The sequence below is a fragment of the Schistocerca gregaria genome, chromosome 1 (assembly GCF_023897955.1).
Source record: "Schistocerca gregaria isolate iqSchGreg1 chromosome 1, iqSchGreg1.2, whole genome shotgun sequence".
Taxonomy (NCBI): domain Eukaryota; kingdom Metazoa; phylum Arthropoda; class Insecta; order Orthoptera; family Acrididae; genus Schistocerca; species Schistocerca gregaria.
The window spans coordinates 498,344,773-498,366,716 of record NC_064920.1 but is presented as its reverse complement, the minus strand read 5'-3'; the positions used below and the strand labels follow the sequence as shown (position 1 = coordinate 498,366,716).

The following is a 21,944-nucleotide window of genomic DNA, read 5'->3' as shown; positions in this document are numbered from 1 at the left end:
TATAGTCTGCATGTTGTTGAAGTTCTTTCTTGTACATCCATACCTTTCCCAATCCAGGAGTTGATTTCTTAAGTTCTCATCAAATTTGTTTCAGCAATTACTGGTGGTGGTGGTTAATGTTTAACGTCCCGTCGACAACGAGGTCATTAGAGACGGAGCGCAAGCTCGGGTTAGGGAAGGATTGGGAAGGAAATCGGCCGTGCCCTTTCAAAGGAACCATCCCGGCATTTGCCTGAAATGATTTAGGGATATCACGGAAAACCTAAATCAGGATGGCCAGAGACGGGATTGAACCGTCGTCCTCCCGAATGCGAGTCCAGTGTGCTAACCACTGCGCCACCTCGATCGGTTGCAATTACTGGGCCACACTCAGTAATACAATTAGAGGTGTGTTCTTGGTAAACACTTTGGTTTCCTTGTATGGAAACAGTTTCATAAGTAATCAATATGCCCATGAGAACTTTGTATTACACTTAAGCACTAATCATATATTTTGTTAGTCCTACCTACTCATAAGTCCTCGACTCAACCAAAAAATGTGGGTCCCATTCTTCCTGTCAACAACACTTAAGTAATTATGGTGGGCTTATACCCAGGTCCTGCACTTCTTCCTGATGCTCTATTATAAGGTACTCCCACAATGTATCCATCCCTCAGTCTTCCTGTAGGTATCTTGCCCCATGTTGTCATTTCATGTAACTGTTTCAGTACTCTAAAAACTTCCATGTTCAACATGCTCATACCAAACAGAATCTGAATACAGATATAATTTTATTTTGCCAACTTTAGAATACTCTTTGAGCTCAATGGTAATGCCAAAGTGTGAAGCATGCATACAGTAATGAATAAACTGACACTTTACTCTAGTAATACAAAACACTTCCGGTTTCTTCTGCAACGATGACTTCTCATCGCTGCATGGACTTCACAAGACACTGGAAGTATTTGAGAGCCATTATGACTGATGACTACTCAACAAAAACCCATTTCTCAGAGAGTGGCTTGTTGCAATCCATGCACATCCATCTTACTTACATTACTGTTGAGACTGAGAAAGCATTTTGCGACCATACTGGGAGCAACTAGGAGCACTGACACACTGACTAAGTCGCTGGCTCATGTCTGGGAGGAGCAGGAGTCTGATAATCCTGACTTACGTTTTCCATGATTTCACTCAATTGCTGAGGTGATGCTTTTTAAAACTGCTTGGCTGATTTCCCAGCTTTCATGGCCCATATCTAATTACCTCATTGTTTTCTTTTTTTGTCATCGCGGATTCAATTTGCCTTGACACAATATGAGAACAAAGGAGACTTGGGGGTGAACCCATCACTTGTTTAATTTTTAACATACTCACGTGAGTAAATACTGTGGGTCTCTGACTCCAGATAACTTTTTCCTATGGTGCACCCACCAGTGAGTCACAGTGCCTGTACTAAAATCTGTCACTTGTAATTGCAGTTAGCAAAGAGAATGGCTTTGGTACCCACAATGAGAAGATGGTGCTCTTGTAATAGATGGTCCTTTTTGGCTGTTACCCAGCATCACGTTTAGTGTAATGATCTACTGTTACATTCCCAGCTAGCCACTGATGGCCCTGTGGTTCAGTTTAATTCTAATTGTTACTTATTCCATGACTCGTAGGCATAATTATTGATTAAGAGTGGAACGTGTAAATTTGATGCCTCAGAAGTGCCTCCATGTGTATGGATACAACAACTCCAGATGTGTGTGTGTGTGTGTGTGTGTGTGTGTGTGTGTGTAGCAACAAAGAACATGGTTGCAGAGAAATCATGTTCAAACAATAGGAATTCCACCTTGGAGTATTAACAATATTAGGAAAAGGATAGATTGCTACTCATCATAAAGTAAATGCAGACAGGCACAATGAAAAGACTATTATACATTTAACTTTTGGAAAAAAAACCTTCTTCAGAAAACAAAACACACACACATTCATATGAGCAAGCACACTTCATGCAGACATTACTGCTATCTCCAGTCTGAGTTGTTGGAGATGGCAGTCATCTGTGTGTGTAAGATACACTTGCATGTGTGAATTTGTGTATATGTGTGTGTGTGTGTGTGTTTTCTTTCTGAAGAAGGCTTTGGCCAAAAGCTAAAGGTGTAACAGTCTTTTAGTTGTGCCTGTCACAACCCAACAAGTCATCTTCATGTAGAAGGCATTTCGTATGATAGAGTTTTGCAAGAGCAAGTCCATAACTGAAGTGCATTGTAAGTTTAGGATCACATTTCACAAGCCTCCATATATCTTAACGATTCATTTATGAGTGAGTACAGAAGTTCATGGAAGCAAGGTGCCTTTGTAAAGGCAGCTGTGACTCATGTCAATGTGGACCGTTTAGGGTGAGTGTGGGTGGAATTGAACTACAGACTAGCCATATGCCATGTAGCTAATGGTTCACTCATTGACTATGAATGACTATGACACAAATAACTTCTTGAGTTGCTGTTTCTCTAAATATATTCATATAATACCTTTCCTCAATACAAACATTTTTCTAGATTATGTTGAATAACCCTTTATAACACACATGTTGCCAATTTAAGTAGTTGACACTGGTGGCAGTGGTTTAAGAAATTGAGGCTGTCATGATAAACCTCTGACACAGTGAACAATGACAAACCTATTGTCCACAAAATCTCAGAAATAATGTGCTTCAGGCCTGTGATGCTGAAATTCTAATCATGGTCAAATGGCCTGAGATCTCATGTTGGACCCAACCTTTGCATCCTTATCACTTTTATGTTGATAACAATGTCTGACAATTTCACACTTGTGTGCTATAAGGAATTATTCCACGTGTCAAGGTAAAAAGGAATACCATTTTTCCATGACAATTGTCTTCATATTTACTCTACAATTTGGTATAAAGAGTGTGTAGGGATACTTTTTATTGTGCTAATTGTACTAAATATTCAAGTTTCTTCCTGTGCAATTCTGGGTAGGGTGCTTAAAATAATGGTTGCTTATATTACTGTGTGCTTCTATTAACTTCACATTATACTAGAGATCTCTATAGGAACAACACATAGACAGCTGGAGGATACTCATAGATTTCATCCCAAAAACTGGTTCTAGGAACTTTCTGAGTAAGTTTTTGGAACATATTTGACAACTTTTGTAGTTTATGGCTGCTAAGATAAGATTATTCACCTCTTGTGTGGCAAACAAGCATGATCACTTGCAGTGACATTATTGTTATGTATTAAATGTTTTCTGTTATTCTGACCCAATATGGATCATATACATTCCAGCAGTGTTTTAATGTGAGCTATACACACACTTGGCAATAAGTCTGTTTTTTAGACAGACTGTAATTTCAAATACCCTACTAATATATCAAAACCCTCTGTTATACAACATGTAGAGAAGACATAGAGTTGCAAACAGACACAACAAATAGACTGATATATATTTAAGCTTTTGGCCAGTGGCAACAGACAGTGCTCATGTGAATGTCTATGCATTTTCTACTGTAGAAGAAGGCCTTTTGGCTGAAAGCTTAAATGTAGCAGTCTTTTTGTTGAACCTGTATGTGACTCAGTGTCTGCCCTGTATGGTGAGTAGTGAATTATCATTAGCATAATATTGTCATTATTCCATACTGGATTTTACATTGTTTGATAAAATCTTGTGTCAGCTTTATTTACAGCTGGACATGTGTGTCCACTACACTTCTTCTTCTCAGAGATTTTTACTCCCAGATATTTGTATGGCTTGGCTAAATCAAGTCAAGTATCATTAATGCTATAGTCCACAGCTGCTTCATTTTTACTTAAATTAAAGTGCATAACTTTATTCCCCTCAACATTAAGAGTTTGGTTGCCAATCTTTGTATCAGGTTTACACATGATATAATGGGTATATGTGCAGATATTTTTATATGTGGTACCTTAATATGTAGATACTGAACAGTCTTCGCACAAACATTTCACAAACCTGATGTTTTCTGCATGGTTGTAACTATGCATGTCAGTATAGACAGTCCATTTTTCATCCCTATTTCCACACCTGACCTGCTATCCAGGGGAAAATAAGCATTAATGGTTCACTCCTGCCACATGTACTTGGAGGTACTAACGAAACTAAAAACATACTACTCCTAATATCTATAATTATTAGCCTGCAAATGAAGTAAATACTGATGTAATATTGTCCAGAACACTGTCCTCTGTCACCAGTATAAATATTCAAACTTATACCTGTTACTCCCTGTATGTTGCCCAAATCACACTGGATAGTGCTACAATGTTTACTGGGTGATGATTGCTCACAGATAATCAGTTCATTTGTGTAAAGTCTCAAACCATAGCTAGAACTGTCTGTTAAGATTTTAATAAACATCATGAATAGCAGTTGCACTGTCACATTTCCCTTGGGCAAACCTGAATTATTTGTGGCTGACTTCTCACTAGTATAACATGCTCAGTTTTGTTTGCCTAGAAGTTTTAAATCCAGTTACAAACCAGAGTAGATACCCTTTACAAACAGAGAGCTTTTACAAATGCTACCTTTAAAGTTTTCATGAAAAAATGACAAATCATTCTACTCTTTCCCAAGTCACTCATCTTTAAAAATTGTACACATTTGCATACATCTGAACCAGTTCTGAAAAAAAATTTTCACTTTGCTTTTGGTATCTCGAAATCATGGTTTTGGAAGCGTTTAACAGCATGGCAGTGAAAATCGTTGTCTAATGAAACAAAAATAAGTTGGTAGACAATCAGTCAGGTGAATGCAGACAATGAGGAAATAATATGATGTTTTTCTCTGGCAAATAATAGCGTGACAGCTAGCATTGTCACAGAATGATTTGATATTATCTGTTGTTTTTCCCAATTTCATGAATGACTTGTGGCAAGCCAGTTATTGTGTAGCAGCCACCATTAACAGTTCTTTGATCTGGATGATATGGATATTGCAATTTATCAGTCACATTTGTGTTGAGTATTTCCTTACACCAACTGACACAAAATTGTTTTTGAGTTTCAGTCAAACTATGCATATCCAAGGGGACAAATCTTCTTCACGGAGATAGATTCATGTACAATTGTAATGCTGCAGTCTTCAAAATACTTAAGGATGCTTCTGGCTCATGGTAGGGCAAAAATGCCAATCCAATCATATTTGTTTATCTTTATTCATCCATGGACCATCCCACAATGATACAGGATTTGTCAAGGTATGTTGTTTTTGTGGTCTTCAGTCCAGAGACTGGTTTGAAGTAGCTCTCTACACTACTCTATCCTGTGCAAGCCTCATCTCCAAGTAACTACTACAACCTACATCCTTCTGAATTTTCTTAGTGTATTCACCTCTTGGTCTCTCCCTATGATTTTTACAGTCCACACTTCCCTCCAGTACTTTATTGGTGATACCTTGATGCCTGAGAATGTGTTCTCCTAACCGATCCCTTCTTCTTGTCAAGTTGTGCCATGAATTTCTCTTCCCCCCAATTCTATTCAGTAACTCCTCATTAGTTACATGACCTGCCCATCTAATCTTCAGCATTCTTCTATAGCACCACATTTCAAAAGCTTCTATTCTCTTCTTGTGTAAACTACTTATTGTCCACATTTCACATCCATACATGGCAACACTCCATACAAATGCTTTCAGAAAGGACTTACTGACACTTAAATCTACACTCGACATTCTCTTCTTCAGAAACGCTTTCCTTGCCAGAGCCAGTCTACATTTTATATCCTCTCTACTTTGACCATCACCAGTTATTTTACTTCCCAAATAACAAAACTCATCTACTACTTTAAGTGTCTCATTTTGTAATCTAATTCCCTCAGCATCACCTGATTTAATTTGTTTACATTCTATTATCCTCATTTTGCTTTCATTGAGGTTCATCTTGTATCCTCCTTTCAAGACACTGTTGTATCCATTCAGCTGCTCTTCCATGTCCTTTGCTGTCTCTAACAGGATTACAATATGCTAATGCAGTGCATGTGTTATTCTGATGACGATGCACTGTGGCAACCACAGCCATTACAAAACACATCAGATGAATTCCAATGTCATCGGCAAACCTCAAAGTTTTTATTTCTTTTCCATGGATTTTAATCCTACTCCAAATTTTTCTTTTGTTTCCTTTACTCCTTGCTGAACATATAGATTGAATAACATCGGGATATGCTACAACCCTGTTTCACTCCCTTCTCAACCACTGATTCCCTTTCCTGGCCCTCAACTCTTGTTGCCCCTTGTCAAGGTAATACAGTGCAAATCAATAGGCCAACATTGAAGTTTTTATGAATAACAACTGATTTCGGTGAACAAACATCAAGAAATTCATCATTGAGGGAACCTTGACCACAATCAGATCCTGCTAAGCAACTGTAGACATTCTTTTCTGAGGAAACTGATTACCAAAAGTTGCTTAAAGTAATTGTAGGCATTACTGCTAAGTCAGGCCTAAATGAAAGTGTTAAAAAAACATTCAACACTATAAGGTTGTAAGTGGTCTCCTTTGTAGACTTATAGCATTTTCCCTGTCTACCACCTGCTTTACCTATGATTGAACCTATGTGTCCATTTCATATCCCTGGAAATTGTTACATCCAAGAATTTACATGAATTGATTTATTTTAAATGTGAATCATTGATCTTATGGTCATTGGCTATTACATTTTTCTGTTTTGTGAAGTACAAAATTCTGCATCTGTGAATATTTAAAGCTATATATGTTTTCAGATATGTTTTAAAGAACAGACACCATTTTGATCCTGCAGTCACAATGAATCACGATACAAACGAGTTATGGACAATAGCTGCCAGTGGGCATTCATTTATATCAGTGTGGCATGTTGAAAATTTTGTCGGACTAGGATCTGAACCTAGATTTTCTGCTTACTAGGCATATGTGCTGAGTACTATACCATCCAGACACAGTGGTCACCAAAGCCACATGGACTACCCTAGCATGCCTCCCATCAGACACAGCCCACAGGGTAGCAGTGCAGTCTGAGGCATCTTGTCACAGTTTGCTCATTCCTGCATACATTCCTGCATAGTAAAAAGTCCATTAGGGCCATTTGTGTAGGACTGAAGATGTTTGGAAATAAGTCCCCTGAGAAAGTGCTAGAATTCTTCGTTTTCATATGATAAAAAAAAAAGAAGTAGAAACTGTAATCTACAACTAAATACACATAATGCAAATCACTGTCCATATTATATCACATGCTTCTTTCCCACATTTTCCAAAGATTTTTGGAGCGAAATGAGGGAGAGTGGACTTACTGAGTTGAGCACATAAACATTAATGTCCCTTATGTCATGCTTATTATTATTATTATTATTATTATTTTCATTATCACAGAAAGAAGTGGTGCACTGGTGACATTGGACTTATATCCCACAGGAGTGTGCTTTGATTCACATCTGCCTAGGCATATTCAGATTTTCAACAGCTCTCGTAAATACTTAAAATAAAGGCTACGATGATCCCTCAACATAGAGAGGTATGGCCAACTTTCTTGAATATACTTATCCAGTAGAGCTGTTGCCCCATCTCTAATGTTCTAAGAACCAATGAGGTATTAAACTATATTCATCCTTCCTTCTTTCATCTTCTTTCTTCTACAGCAAATCTATTTGTGCTAAGGAGATAGAGAAATCAGTTTACTGTAAAAAGGGAGAAAATTTGTGCTTTCGTATAATGATGTCCAATTGATGGTTATGAGACCTCTGTAGAATCTGAAGACAAAAGAGAGACCATTAAGTAAGACTGTTACTTTTTCTTTGTCACCCACTACCATATTTCTTAAAAACATACTACTAATTTTCTTTCTTGTCATGCTGTCGTCAAATAAAATGGATGTGAAAACATTTTTGTATTTTTTGTGGATGGTCACATGGTTTCAAGTAGTGTATGTGAATGAACATTCCATTTCTTCTTTTGTACCAGTTTCTACTTTTTTTTTTAATTTATGGCTTCTATCTAAGTAAACACATTACTGATAAACATATACAAATCACCTGTTACTCTGCAGGATATGAACTGGAATTATATGAAGCAGCTTTTTCTTCGTATTTGTGGTAACATTATTTTACAAAGTTGATACTATATGTCAATGCAAAGTTTACAGAAACGTTTAGATTTTTCTGATTAGTTGTCAAAGATGCACTTATTTCATTTAACACTGTTTGAAAACAACATTTTCAGGCTATTAAATAAAAAGAAACTTTTTTATGAAAAACTGGAATTCAGGAATACATGTCTTAATTGAGACACAAAATGAATGATAAATCTGAATGTGTTTTAACCACAAGGTGCAAGAGAATGAAAAACTTTGTATCTGTTGCTCATCACTTTTGGGTTTAACCACATACAATGTATGTATGCAAGTGTTTCAGTTTTCTCACAGTCACAACTTGAAGCAGTGGGTTCATTTAATAAGCTCAGAACACAGTTGTTTACAAAAAGAAGAAAGCAAGGAATATGAACTGGATACAATTAACAAAAATTTATTGAGAAAAAATCCAAATCATGAATGATGTTCACACTATATGTATATGCAAAAAAGACAGATGACATGGTGCAAAAATTCATACCTAAGCTACTTCTAACAGAAGAAACCCTGAGAGGGTCCAGCAAAAATATACAGCTGCTGAAAACTAATTTAAAGTTTTCAGAACTGTAGACCTCTCCTTGAACTCATATAGAAAACTTGGGAGTAAAAAATGATAGAACTAACAAGTAACTGAGTCAAAAAGAAATGCACAAGTGTGAATATAACTATCATAATACAGATAGCTCGTTGTTAACTATTTTGGCAATGGTTGTGTTTAAGACTCTCCCTCCATGAAGGAGCTCTTTAAATTATTTGCATGGATGTGGTTTATGGATACACTGAATGATAATGTCAAGAAAAAAGAAAACACAATGTTTAGTTTATAATAGACTGCTATACTAAAATTATTATTCTTTAAAATATTTGAACTTCTAGTATTTTGATATCATCATCGATAGTGACTGGCAGCAGTTATAAATGCGCAAAAGAAAGAATATGTGGAAAACAGCCATCAGTGCATAAACAAAAATTAGAGATGGGAGATTCATTTCTCTTGCATTTATTGTATCTAGAGCTAACTATAGTGGCAGAAGTAAAAAAAGACTGCACTTCCTTCGTGTAGCAACAAGAACTCGCCATTAAAATTACTCTGTGCCTTAATATATGACCTCTGCAATAATGATGCTCTTTCTTACAGAGTTGATTAATGAGGAAAGGAAAGGTACATAAGAAGCAAAAACTATTTACTCACAACACTTCAGTCCATAGTGAGTGTGATAAACAGTTGCTCAGAGAAAAACTGGGTCAACTGAGTAATACATAAGCATAACATGCTTACACACAACAATAAATCTTTAATTGTCATTATTCATTCTGTATGAATAAACCTTCATGCCACAAAAAAGGTGGACAATGAAGTTCAGATGGACTTACCTGCTTGGAAATCTTACATGGATTCTTTTCTGTTTTAATTTCTGTTCCTCCTGTTCCCTCAATTTCACGAACGGATGAGTCTCTGGAGTCACTCACCTCCTATAAACCATTTTACGAACAGAACACTTAAAACTGAACACAAGGTAATAGCAATGGATGGAAATGGCTAAAATGCACAGCCTTAAATGTGTGAAACTGATTATTTAATAATGGAACATCTTTCTTAGTAATGCTGATCAATTAGTCTGGGTCATGTCTAGATATCACATTCCTCGTGCTACAATATCCTTTTTACTTCAGTTCAATTAACACTAAGTAGGTGCAAGTGCAAACCAAATACTAAGAGATTCAGTCAATAACAATAATGTATGAGGTTGAAAAGCATTAGGTAACTTGGCAGGAAAATTATGACAACATAGTTATAAAAGGTGGTAGTAAACTGCTGCACCATGTACAAAAGTAAATTACAATGCGACCTCAGCCTTCCAGGAACAACACTGGCCTTCCAGGAACAACACTGTAAATTTTGTATGAATTATTAAAAATTTCATAAATAAGAATAAAGTAGTCAGTGATTTTGTACACCAGAGAACCTTCACTACAGAAATTACAAGTAAAATGAGGTTCACACATTCTGAAAGAAGAAAACTATATACTTTAGAGATTTATTGCTTACAAAACCATATAAAGTTTACTGGCAGTGTACAGTAAAATATTACAGTATTACTCATTACATAGTGTATCAAAAGGAAAAATCACTTGATAAAACTATAAAACATTTGCTTCCCCTTCATCATCACAACAAGCAGATCTCTCTCATACTGGGATTCCATGACCTGCCACTCTTTTCTAACCTTTTTCAACATATCCCTCTTTCCTCCCTGAGGCAGAAAAGCTTCTGTCTATAAATCAGCACAGATTTAGAAAGGCATCACTTGTGCAAACCCCAGTTTGCCCTTTTCTCATGTGATACCCTGCATATCACAGGTGAAGGGCAGCAGACAGATTCCATAGCCCTGGGTTTCTGGAAGGTGGTTGACATGGTGCCCCCACTGCAGACTGCTATAGAAGTTCCTAGCATATGGAATGGGTTCCCGAATACATCAGAGGCTCAAAGACTTTGTAAGTAATAGAACAGAGTATTTTGTCCTTGACGGTTCATCAGAGAAAAGGTATTATCAAAAGTGCCCCAGTGAAGTGCGACAGGGCCACTCTTGTTCTCTATATACGTAAATGATCTGACAGATAGATGGGTGGCAATTGACGACTGTTAGCTGATGACATAGTACCTTGAAAGTCTAATCACTGAGTGACTGTAAGGGTATTCAGGATGACTTAGGGAGAATTTCTGTTTGATGTGATAAATGGCAGCTTGCTCTAAATGTACAAAAATATAAGTTAATGGAGGTGAGTAGAAAAAACAATCCTGTAATATTCAAAACCAGGATTAGGGGTGCACTGCTTGACACAGTAATATTGTTGAAATATGTAGGAATAACATTGCAAAGTGATATTTAATGGAACAAATGTGTAAAGTCAGTTGTAGGGAAAGTGAATGGTTGGCTTTGGTTTATTGGGAGAATTTTAGGAAAGTGCAGCGCATCTATAAAGGATATCACATGAAGAATACTGGTGTGGCCCATTCTTGAATACTGCACAAGTGTTTGGGATCCAACCAGGTTGGATTACAGAAAAACACTGAAGAAATTCAGAGGTGTGCTGATAGATTTGTTAATGGTAGGTTGGATCAATGTGTGGGTATTACGGAGATGCTTCGTGAACTCAAATGTGACACCCTGGAGGGAAGACAACACTGTTTTTGTGAACACTATCAAGAATATTTAGAGAACCAGCACTTGCAGCTCACGGCAGAATAACTCTACTGTCACCAACATAAATTTCATATAACAACCATGAAGACAAGAAAAGAGAAGTTAGAGCTTCTATGAAGGCATATCAACAGTAATTTTCCCCCCACTCCATTGGCAAGTGGAACAGGAAAGGGAATGACTAGTAGTGGCACAAAGTACCTTCCACCACATACAGTACTAGTGAACCTAGCAATGCTTCACAAATTCTAAATATGTTTGGGAATTGGATGTATGTTGTAATATCTCCCCCCCCCCCCATCCCCCTCCATGCTCATCTCCTTCTTCTCGTCTCTCTGTTGTTGTCCTACTGTCTTTCTCTCACTCTCTCTCTCTCTCTCTCTCTCTCTCTCTCTCTCTCTCTCTCTGTCATTTACTCCTCCTGCTCTCTCTGCTCATCTCCTTCTTCTCCTTCTTTCCTCTCTCTTTGTTCAATAAACCATAAGTCAACTTTCCTGTTCTGTGTTAAAGTCAACTTTGAGGGATAACACAGAACAACACACTGTGTCGAATCATTACACAATGTGTTGTTCTGTATTATCCCTCAGAGTTGATTTTCTGCATAAATTCTAGAAGAACTCGGCCTTCTACCATCTCAAACACATGGTATTTTAGATATGAGTGTGAGAGAGTGGTATCCTACCTACTGCACATCACATGTTTGAGTTTACAGGTTGGAAATGAGTTGCAAGCAGAATTTAGATGTAGTGGTCAAACTGCACCGACAAGTACTTGTTGGTCGATCCATGGAAGTTTAGTGGAAGTGGACAGAAGAACCATGGAGTGTTTATGCTACTCTGTTCTAATTGCATTTTGACCATTGTTATAGTAATGTGAACAGTTGAAAAAGAACCATTAATAACTTTTGTCTTAGCCTTGGTGAAGGGAAGACTTGTATTCTGATCTCATATTGAGAATAGACATGGTTTTTAAGCCAACTTTCTCTCATATGTAGCTTATTTTGTTTCTAATGCTTGGAGACATGAGGGGCTTACGAAACAGTATTTATTTATGTGAAGTGTGGAATTTGTAAAATTTCTGATGTTTAAATACACGTCGTTAATTGAAGCAAATGAAACTTGGCATTTCTACTTATTTTTATACGTAGAAAGAGTCTTAAGAAATTCCTGTACCTAGCAGCATACCTTGGAGAAGAAGTGAAAGAGTTTTTGCAGCAGCAGGCTAACCAGCAAGGAAGGTCGGCCGAGGATCTCAAGTCATCTCGGAAAAGAAGTGGAAGTTCACATACATACTTCAACACTTTAAGTCGTCCAAACCATTTGAACTGTTATGTATGCAAATTTTGTTTAAAATTATACATAAGGAGATGGTTTAAATACCATGACACCATATGTAAAACTGACTATGAGAAAGAAAATTAAACCATGCATTTTCACAGCACAGCATTTTCTTCTCACAGTCAGTTTAATATAAAACATGTACAGTGTTGTTTAAAAAAATATATAGCTTATGTCTCTCTGAATGTTCCTTAAAGTGTTGTGAAAGATTTGAAGTAAAATGATGGAGAATTTTTGAGATTTTTGCCAACAACATTTGCCTATTGTATTGTATAGATGTATATTTACATACTATGGATGTTTTAAAAAATATATAGCCCACAACCATCCAAATGTTAGTAGAGTATCATGTGAAAATTTGAAGTAAATAGGAAAGAACTTTTCAAGATTTTTGATAACAGTGTTTCCTTCTTGTACATTACACATGTGTTTATATAGAATATATATTTTTAAAAATATGCGGCCTCTGCCCATCTGAATGTTTAGCAAAGTATCATGTAAAAATTTGAGTACGTCCATCAGGAACTTTTCAAGATTTATGTTAACAATGTTAAACAATGCCTTGTCCTTCTATAGTAGTGTAGACATATGTATATATAATAAAAACATATGGTCTATGTCTTTTCAAGTGTGCATTGGGGTACTGTGTAGAAATATGAAATAAATTGGACAAGAACATTTCAAGATTTTTGCTAACACTATTTCCCCTTTATACATATAAAGTATACATATTAATATAACATATATTTTAAAAAAGTGTTATCTAAGTCCATCTTTTGTTTAAAAAAAAGAGTATTGTGTACAAAATTTGAAGAAACACACACACACACACATTGTCTAATATTTGACATATGACCACCTGAACGGTTATTAGAATATTACGTAAAAATTTGAAGCAAATCACTCAATAGCTTTTCAAGGTATTTGTTAATAACATTAAACTACAACTTGCCTTCATTTACAAGAACAGATTTTTTATACACATTCACGTACCATACATATAAAAAGTATGTAGCCAATGCCTATCTAAATGTTTATAAGATAGATATAAAATCTACTCACCAAGGGGCAGCAGAACACGCATGTAAAAGGAGGTTATAATTAGGCAAGCTTTCGGAGCCAGTGGCTATTTCTTCTGGCAGAGGGGTTGAAAGGAAAGGAAGAACAGGTGAAGGAAAAGACCAAACTCTAGGAAAAAGGGTAAATTTAGGATAAGTCACTCAGAACTGCTGGTGAGGTGAGACTTACCAGATGGGGTGAGAAGAAAAGACTGATTGTTGGGGACTGTCATCCAACAACCAGCCTTTCCTTCTCATCCCATCTGGTAAGTCTCCCCTTACCTGCTGCGTGGGTGACTTTTTCCAAATCTACCCCTTTTCCGAGATCTCTCCAGTCACTCTCCCTTGCCCTTCAACCCTTCTGCCACCACTTGATGAGTAGATTTTTTATCTATCCAATTACATTATATTTTCAAAAATTGACTGTTTTTGTTGAATGTTTATAGCACTATAATGTAAAAATTTGAAGTAAATTGGTCATTAACTTTCTGAGATAATTGGTAAAGAAACCTTTTCCCTTCGTATATATGTATTAAAAATTGTAGCCTATGTCGACCTGAAACATTTATTAGAGTATCATGTATAAACTCAAGAAACATGTAAAAATCTGATGTAAATCTGTAAAGAACTTCTTGAGCTTTTTGGTAACAATGTTAAACTACGACTTGCCTTTATATAGTAGTATAGATCGTAACTTGTGGGAGTATGTATGTAGATGCAGACGTAAAGAATAATTTTGAAAGCTAGAATTAGTGTTTTCACTTTGATATGTGTCTATCAGTAGTGGTGGAACATTGCCTGCTGAAGGCAAGCACAGGTCAGAAAACTGTACTGCAGTCAATAAAATTATAAAATGTTTAATTTTTCTGTACGGGATAGTAATAATAATATAAAGAGTGTTATATGCTTATCAATAATTTGTTTATGTGCAAGATGTTATGAATAGTTGCTATAGGAATGAATAAAATAACAAAGAGTTTGTGGAAGATTGTCTTACTTGTGATGGCGAACTAACATTGCTGAAGGAAAACTGAGAATCGGTGTCATCAGTGTCAGGACGTTCAGAATCAAAACAGGATGATCCTTTTCCACTTCTTGATCTAAAAGACCTGTCATAACCAGAAGTATAGCATGAGCTATTATAAATTAGGAATCCTTCAAATTTAGAGAAAGTAAATAAATTATTTACCATATATAAGATTAATAGAAACTTATTACTGACTAATGATCTATATATTCCTGTGACAGGTATTATTTAGTTTGTTTCTAAGTTCTTCTTGGCTCCATTGATAGATGATACATTTTCAGGTGTCCAGCCAAGTTAATATTTTATTTTTGCCCAAAATATTTTGATGACTATGTAAGGTGTCAAACTGTTATGATTTTCATGGATAGTCTCAATCACCTTTCCTATTCATTATATTTTGAAAGTGTGAACAATCTTGGGCATGTGTAGTGCAGTTGCAATATATGCATGAAACAAAAGTCTTATTCCTATGATTAAGGCATACTGAGTGATGTATGGGAAACTGCAAGACTTATCTTGTCAAGTGTTAACAATGAATTGAAGAATATGTACTGAGGAACAGTAACATGTAGTAATAAGCATGTAACAATCAGGTGTCATAATTGTGGTGAACTTTCAGATACGGGCCAAGGAACACATTACAAAAGAGAAACCATTATTGCCTACCTCTTAATGCTACACTAACAAGTAAGTATCACCAGTTCAGTACATGTATCTTATTTCTAAAATATTTTGCTGTGTACTGCAAATTCTTGAAATGGCTCAAGACATCTTGTTTGATTAGAAGGGAGGTTTCTACCTTGTAACTCTTTTAAAAAGAGAAGTAATTATTTCAATAGTGTACAAACATGGGCTTATGCAAATGTGGTTAACTGACTTTAAAGTTATCTTCATAATTCCTTATTTTCTATCTTACACTTGTGCACAATTTGTTAACCTTCATGACTATACTATATGGCACTATTCATCATAAAGTGATGTATTATGAATTACAAATGACAGAAATGACAAACTGTAATATAAAATGAGAACTTTAACAAACTCAAAGAGGACCATACAAGTGGCTGGGCTTTGTATGTTACACAACATTTTTATTGTTTGTTTTTGTAATATAACTGCTTCAGTGATTTGTAGTGTATTACCTTAGAAAATTATACCTGAGTAATCGTGAAGAGAAGGTATTCAGAATGAACTATCAAATTTGTTTGCAAGTCAACAAAATTAGGGATATTTTTAAGTGCAGAGCTGTGGGAATTGTGGTATCAGTAAGGGTATAAAAGTGTCTATTTAATTTTCATTTACAGGTCATATAATTACAGTATCAAACAATTTTATGAATGTGGAGTCTTGTATTAATGATAATTAGTCATTAGTGTAGTCTGCAACGGCAGGCATTATGCATTTTTTGTATGATAATTGTTACAAATTCTTTGGGTTTTAACCTGTAGGTTGTTGTTTCTGTCTCAAATATAACATAAATAAATTTTTTCCTCATTTCATATGGTAACATTACCACCCACAATAGAGGTTAATTGAAACTGATTAGCATTTGATGTGTGCTGCATAAGGCAAAATACATCTGACATACCTGAATGTGTTGTGTTGGTGCCGTGAACTGAGCTCCCCCTGCTCAGCTAACAACTGGGTTTGTCTGCTCTGTACTAATTCCAGTTGTTGCTGCAGTGAGCGCAAAGCAACATGATCTTCTGAGCCTGTATCACGCACTTGCTGTGCAGCAGCAACAAGTTCTTCTGAACGCTCTGCCAAACTTCTTAATTCATCTGCTATTTGCTCCAACCTCTCCTAATAAATCAAAGGAAAAAAGGAAAAGAATTATTTATGATTATCATTAAATATTATTTGTTTTGGAGAGGAGAATAAGAAAAAGAGATTCAGATAAATTATCTGTCTTCAATTTATGAGTTATAAAATCTTTGCATCTTAAATATGTCCCCATCACTTGATGTCTGTATGAATGAAAAGGTAAGATTTTATGGTAATGACTGTGATTGATTCTTATTTTCATGATGTAACAGTACAAAATGTGATAGAATCAGGATAATAATCTAATTATAAATGAGAAGCACAAAATTGTGTATGTTCTATACCATATTAAATTATTTCATTAACCAGACAAGGATACTGAATTGTCTGCCCTACTCCACCCCTTCTCCCAACTCCTTGCCTCATGGCTCTTCTCCCTGCAACAGACCTAGATGCAAGCAAGATCTGTATCATACATCCTGCTCACTGCCACTTACTCCACTCCTGTCACTGGCATCTCTAATCCCATCAGAGGCAGGGCTACCTGTGAAAGCAGCCATGTGATATACAAACTTAGCTACAATCACTGTGCTGTATTCTGATGAGCTGTCTTTTTGCATGAATGGCAGTTGCTGATCATCCCACCCAACGTGATGTGGTTTGGTTTAATGACAGCTTCAAAACTAATGTCATCTGGATTTTTCCCACTGACATCAGCTTTTCAGAACTGAACAGGTGGGAACTCTGCCTACTACATATCCTTCGTTTCCATAACCCCCCAGCTTTAACTTTCACTTGTCCCTGCCCTCCATCTGCCTATTCCCTTCCCTGATCCTGCTCCCACTACAATACATGCATTTTTCTATTTCTCTTCGAGCCCCCTTGTTGCTTCCCCCCCCCCCCCCCCCCCTCCCTTCCACCCAGTGCATTCTCCTGATGCTGCAACTAGCAGCCCAGTCCTGTCCCCACCACATCCTGCATGCTCCCACCAGCAGCACCAGAACTTTGTCCATCCTTGCCCTTTTCCTATTATTCTTCCCCTATGTGTCGCATGCGTCCTCCTTACCTCACTACTCCCCCAGCAGATTGCTGCTCATGTAATATCCAGGCCTTGGTGCTTGAAGACAGCAGCTATGTGTGAGGGAGTAATTATTGTGTGAATTTGTGTGAGCTCTACTTCTAAGCAATATCTTTGTCCAAAAGCTTGAACATTTCTAGTACACCTACTTGTTGTGCCTGTCTGCAACTCAATGCCCCTTCTGTGAGGTGAAGAGCAATCTAGCCTTTCCTTATCATTGTTATTCTGTCTTGGGCTTTCCATTGTTTGTTGTTTATTAGTGTTTTATTTAGGTATTTTTCCATCTTTCAGATATGAATATGGAAAACCTATGAACCACCCAGCTACAGCTTCCATTACTTCTCAATTGGTAATGAATGGCAGAAGTTACTAGGAGTAACATGCTAATTAATTAAAATTGAAATCATGTTAATTTAGACTGAAATGATTTACTCTGTTCATGTCATTTTCAATCCCCTAGATTCCTCACATTGTAAGTGAAATGACTGAGAAATCAGTGTCATTTATGGCTGAATTAAGAAGGCAGTCTCTCAACAATAAAGTCTACTGTTTGTTTAGATCACGTACCTGTCGTCGAAGCCTGCCCTGTGAATCATGGTCAGAGAGATCTGCAGGTGAAGGTGATAAACGAGGTCTCTTGCTGCTGTGGTTCTCATCCCCATTGCTGGTTCTACCAGAATGTGGACGCAAGCAAGCAGACAGGCTACAAAAAGATCATGTTGTGTATAGCTCTCCTTAGTCATTACATACATAATAATATTAAAGATCACACAGTATTAACTCATGTAGGTTTAAAGTTACCAGCACAATACCTGTATACAGAATTCACAGAAAATGTTAAGGGATGAGAAACAAGTGAAATAATGAATTCTTTTTCATAATATCAACAACTTTTTTGCACGTATACCAGTTTATCAATTTACAGTGCCATAAACAGATACTTTATTTAGCAAGCATATACCCAAACATGATATGAAGTATAGTCCTAAAAAAACAAAACTAATATTATGGAACAGGTTATCATTTAGATAACTAGTTTATGGGCCAGATTTGGGGAGGGTGCTACAGAAATATTAATGATAGCCAGGAATAATTAAAGATTTTACAAGAGAAATATCAGTCTGACAATGAAAAATTAACTCTACCTTCTGGATACATCAAATATAGTTTGTTAATGGTTACCAATGAGATAGTGACATTATTCCTGACTTGAAGTGTCTTCTAGTAATGTTAAATAGATCAAGAGATATGTTTCATAGAGAGAGTGCAAATATCACAGGAAGAATATCAGAGCAACAGTGTCTTTAACTTATTGTTAAGAGACTCTTTCATGCAGCATCAGTGTAAATCACCACAAAGAGATGAGAAGCCATCTTAGAATTACATATTTCATTGGTCAGTTTATTTCTGTGGCAGATGATCCTTAGATAGGCCACTGCTGCCTCATGGCAGATTAATTATACATATTTTACACAGCCTGTTGCAGTGAACCATTAGTCATGTAATGAGACATTTGAAGACAATGTCTGCTCAAGATATGCACCTTTGTATGTACACAGGCCTATAGTTGGTGGCACTGTTATGCCGGGGGGGGGGGGGGGGGGGGGGGGCTTTCAGCAGGGCCTCTGCAGCATTTGTGGCTCTCAAAGAAGCCACTATTACAGCTATAGATTCATCAGTATTATTAATATTGTTTACATCTCAACCAAGCCAGGCAAAACGGGTATCATTATGCATTGTTTTGCTTGCAGTGTACAAGAGTGGTGGCTAGTTGAATATAAAGAGCTAATGGAAAATGGTGTGGCTGATCTTATTCTCGCTCCTCATATGCACACACAACAATACTAAAAATGAGCTGCTTTGGTCTTGTTACTTTGTTCCATGCACACGGCTCTTAACTGTTAAGAATGATGGATGCATCTTATTAACATTACTTACACTGAAAATAAATAGTTGTTGTTACAGGCACAAGCTTTGTGTAGGTGAATTATACATCCTTCCATGACTGATGTTTTCACTATTTGATATGGTATGGTTCAGCAGCACAGTTCCCTTTTAGTTTTAGTGCTAAGCCCCGGACTCAAAATTCACCAGATAACAAAGCCACCAGCCACATCAGCATTGTCACTGAGCACCTTTCTGAATTTATATACCATAGAGCATCACCTAGTAATCTACAGGAGATGTGTGACAGAAATGTAGTCTTCTAGTGCCACCTGCCTCTGGCGATGTATGGAAGACTTATACATCCATACGATGATAGTTTCAGCTGTTATTTGTGCATCAGGAGGGCCAAAACTCTATTACAAGACTGTCATTAATCATCAGGCTAATCAGAGAATTTGCATTCCTCGTCTCCCACATCAAAGTTCTTTTTATATTGGAAACCAAGAATTGCCAGGTTCATCCAAAATAGTGACCAATTCTCCATGTAAAAATGTGAAGAAATATCTATACAAGTTTTAGTCAGAAAATGCATTAATGTGTCTATTGCAACTCCAGTTCATTACACTTGTCATTTGCTGCTTTTTACTAAATGTTATCACATAAGAAGGTTGGAAGGTCATCAGAATTATGCTTGGAAATTATTTGGATAAAGAAGTAGTTCCTGGGATAGTCTCCACTCATTAATGTAGCGTGATGAGTCACCTAGGAATGGCAGTAGGAAAGAATAGTGTATTCCTCATTGGACTTGGTGTTTCCCAGCCATCCTATACTGTGCATTTGGAGAAAGAGCTCTGTGATCACATAGGTGACAATAAATTCATTCCAGTTACTTTTCATCCACACACTGACATTTTGGGTATCTTTATTATACCAAATGATATTCCTCCTTTATATTTCAAATCACCAACCTATAAACAAAATGCTGTTTATCAGAATAGGGCCTATATTCACCTCCAATACCCACTGTAACATGTATTTACTGATGCAGTTACAGCTGTTCAGAGCTATGTAAACAGTCACTACTCACATACTGTGACATGGCCTGTAGACATGTCCACTAAGGAACAAGTGTACCAGGTGGTCACATACCAGAACAGTTTTGCTCGAACAGCAGCACATGTATTATGATAGTAAATAAACTTTAAAGAAAAAATCAGAACATTGAAATCAGGTAGTAGTCATATTTGGCTAACAACTGATGAAATATGTGCTCTCAGACAAGTAACAACATGTATCTTTGTTGTATTTTTATTTTTGAGTAATCCAATTTCTTTTAAGTTTTCAATAAGGTAAAGCTGTCCTCAACTTGTAAGTATGCTTGAACACCACAGTGCTCTAATAGGAATTTCTCTACTGGAGGTTGTAATTCAGACCTTCCTCGAACTGTTGAACTGACTTACCCAGCCACTTATAAAGAGGCCTACAGTGTTAACATGGATTCCAGTGCAAACTGCCTTTTTTTTTTTTTTTTTTTGCATTTACAAATTTATTATCAGAGGGTAAAGACAGAGGAATAATTGACAATAGATGCTTTTGTAATAGAGTTGTGCTCTTCCAAAACTATGTTTCATAAGCTGTGGCCACAGTACATAAATGATGTAGTAAATGGTAGCATTACCAGCAGTATTGGTAACATTGTTAGGGAATGAAACATAAACGAATGTAGAAACTGGGAGCTTACAAGTTCTCTTGTTTTTGGATTGTCTGGTCATTTGTTTTGCACACAATTAGAACTGCACATCATTCATTTAAGCCCAGTGTGTATTTTACATCCTCACACAATAAAGATTGCATTTTATAAGTAATAAAAGTTAGTTGATTATGTAATATCTGTGTTTTTATCTAACCACAGCAGTTACTTTTGACAGAAGTACAGAAATGCAGTTTATTTTGTATTGAACAGAACATTCATCATGATGAAAAGCAAAAGTTTCCTGTTTATCACTGGTAAATGTAAAATTTTTGTATAAATAATGGAAATATGTTTTATATAAATTCAACAAAGTATTGAAGTGATTTTTGATATATATTTACAGTTTCTTATTTTATCTATTTTGAGGAAATTGCATCTTCTAGTATTGTATGATAAATTTGTATTTATTTTTACTACAAAGTCCCTCTGTTTCATGTTACAAATTAACCATTTTTAAATAAAACCTGAATTAAACATTGGCAATTTTAATTTTGCTATAAATTCTGTTTATTTTTAAGTAGTAGACAGGAGGATAACTATGTAAATCAAAAATGTGCCATTGGTTACTGGCCCTTTATATATCTTCACTCAACTTCTAGGCAGTTCACCACATCCTGTTTCTACGGGAATCTTGCTAGATCACATATGCAAACAAAGAGATTGAAATGCAGTAATGCCTAATAAGTATGCAACTCACCTAATATACTGGGTACACCGTAACTGACCAA

The 21,944-nt window shown here is 36.3% G+C and overlaps 1 protein-coding gene across 2 annotated transcripts in view; it reads right to left on the bottom strand.

Moving 5' to 3' along the window:
* LOC126353980 (NGFI-A-binding protein homolog) overlaps nucleotides 1–21,944 on the bottom strand; it is a 363,923-nt gene that overhangs the window by 9,366 nt on the left and 332,613 nt on the right. For both annotated transcript variants that reach the window (XM_050003286.1, XM_050003292.1), the window contains exons 8-11: nucleotides 18,144–18,279; nucleotides 16,323–16,537; nucleotides 14,705–14,816; nucleotides 9,484–9,582 (exon numbers count right to left, since the gene is read on the bottom strand). In XM_050003286.1, coding sequence (XP_049859243.1) covers nucleotides 9,484–9,582; nucleotides 14,705–14,816; nucleotides 16,323–16,537; nucleotides 18,144–18,279 — 562 coding nt within the window. The remainder of the gene's footprint in view (nucleotides 1–9,483; nucleotides 9,583–14,704; nucleotides 14,817–16,322; nucleotides 16,538–18,143; nucleotides 18,280–21,944) is intronic.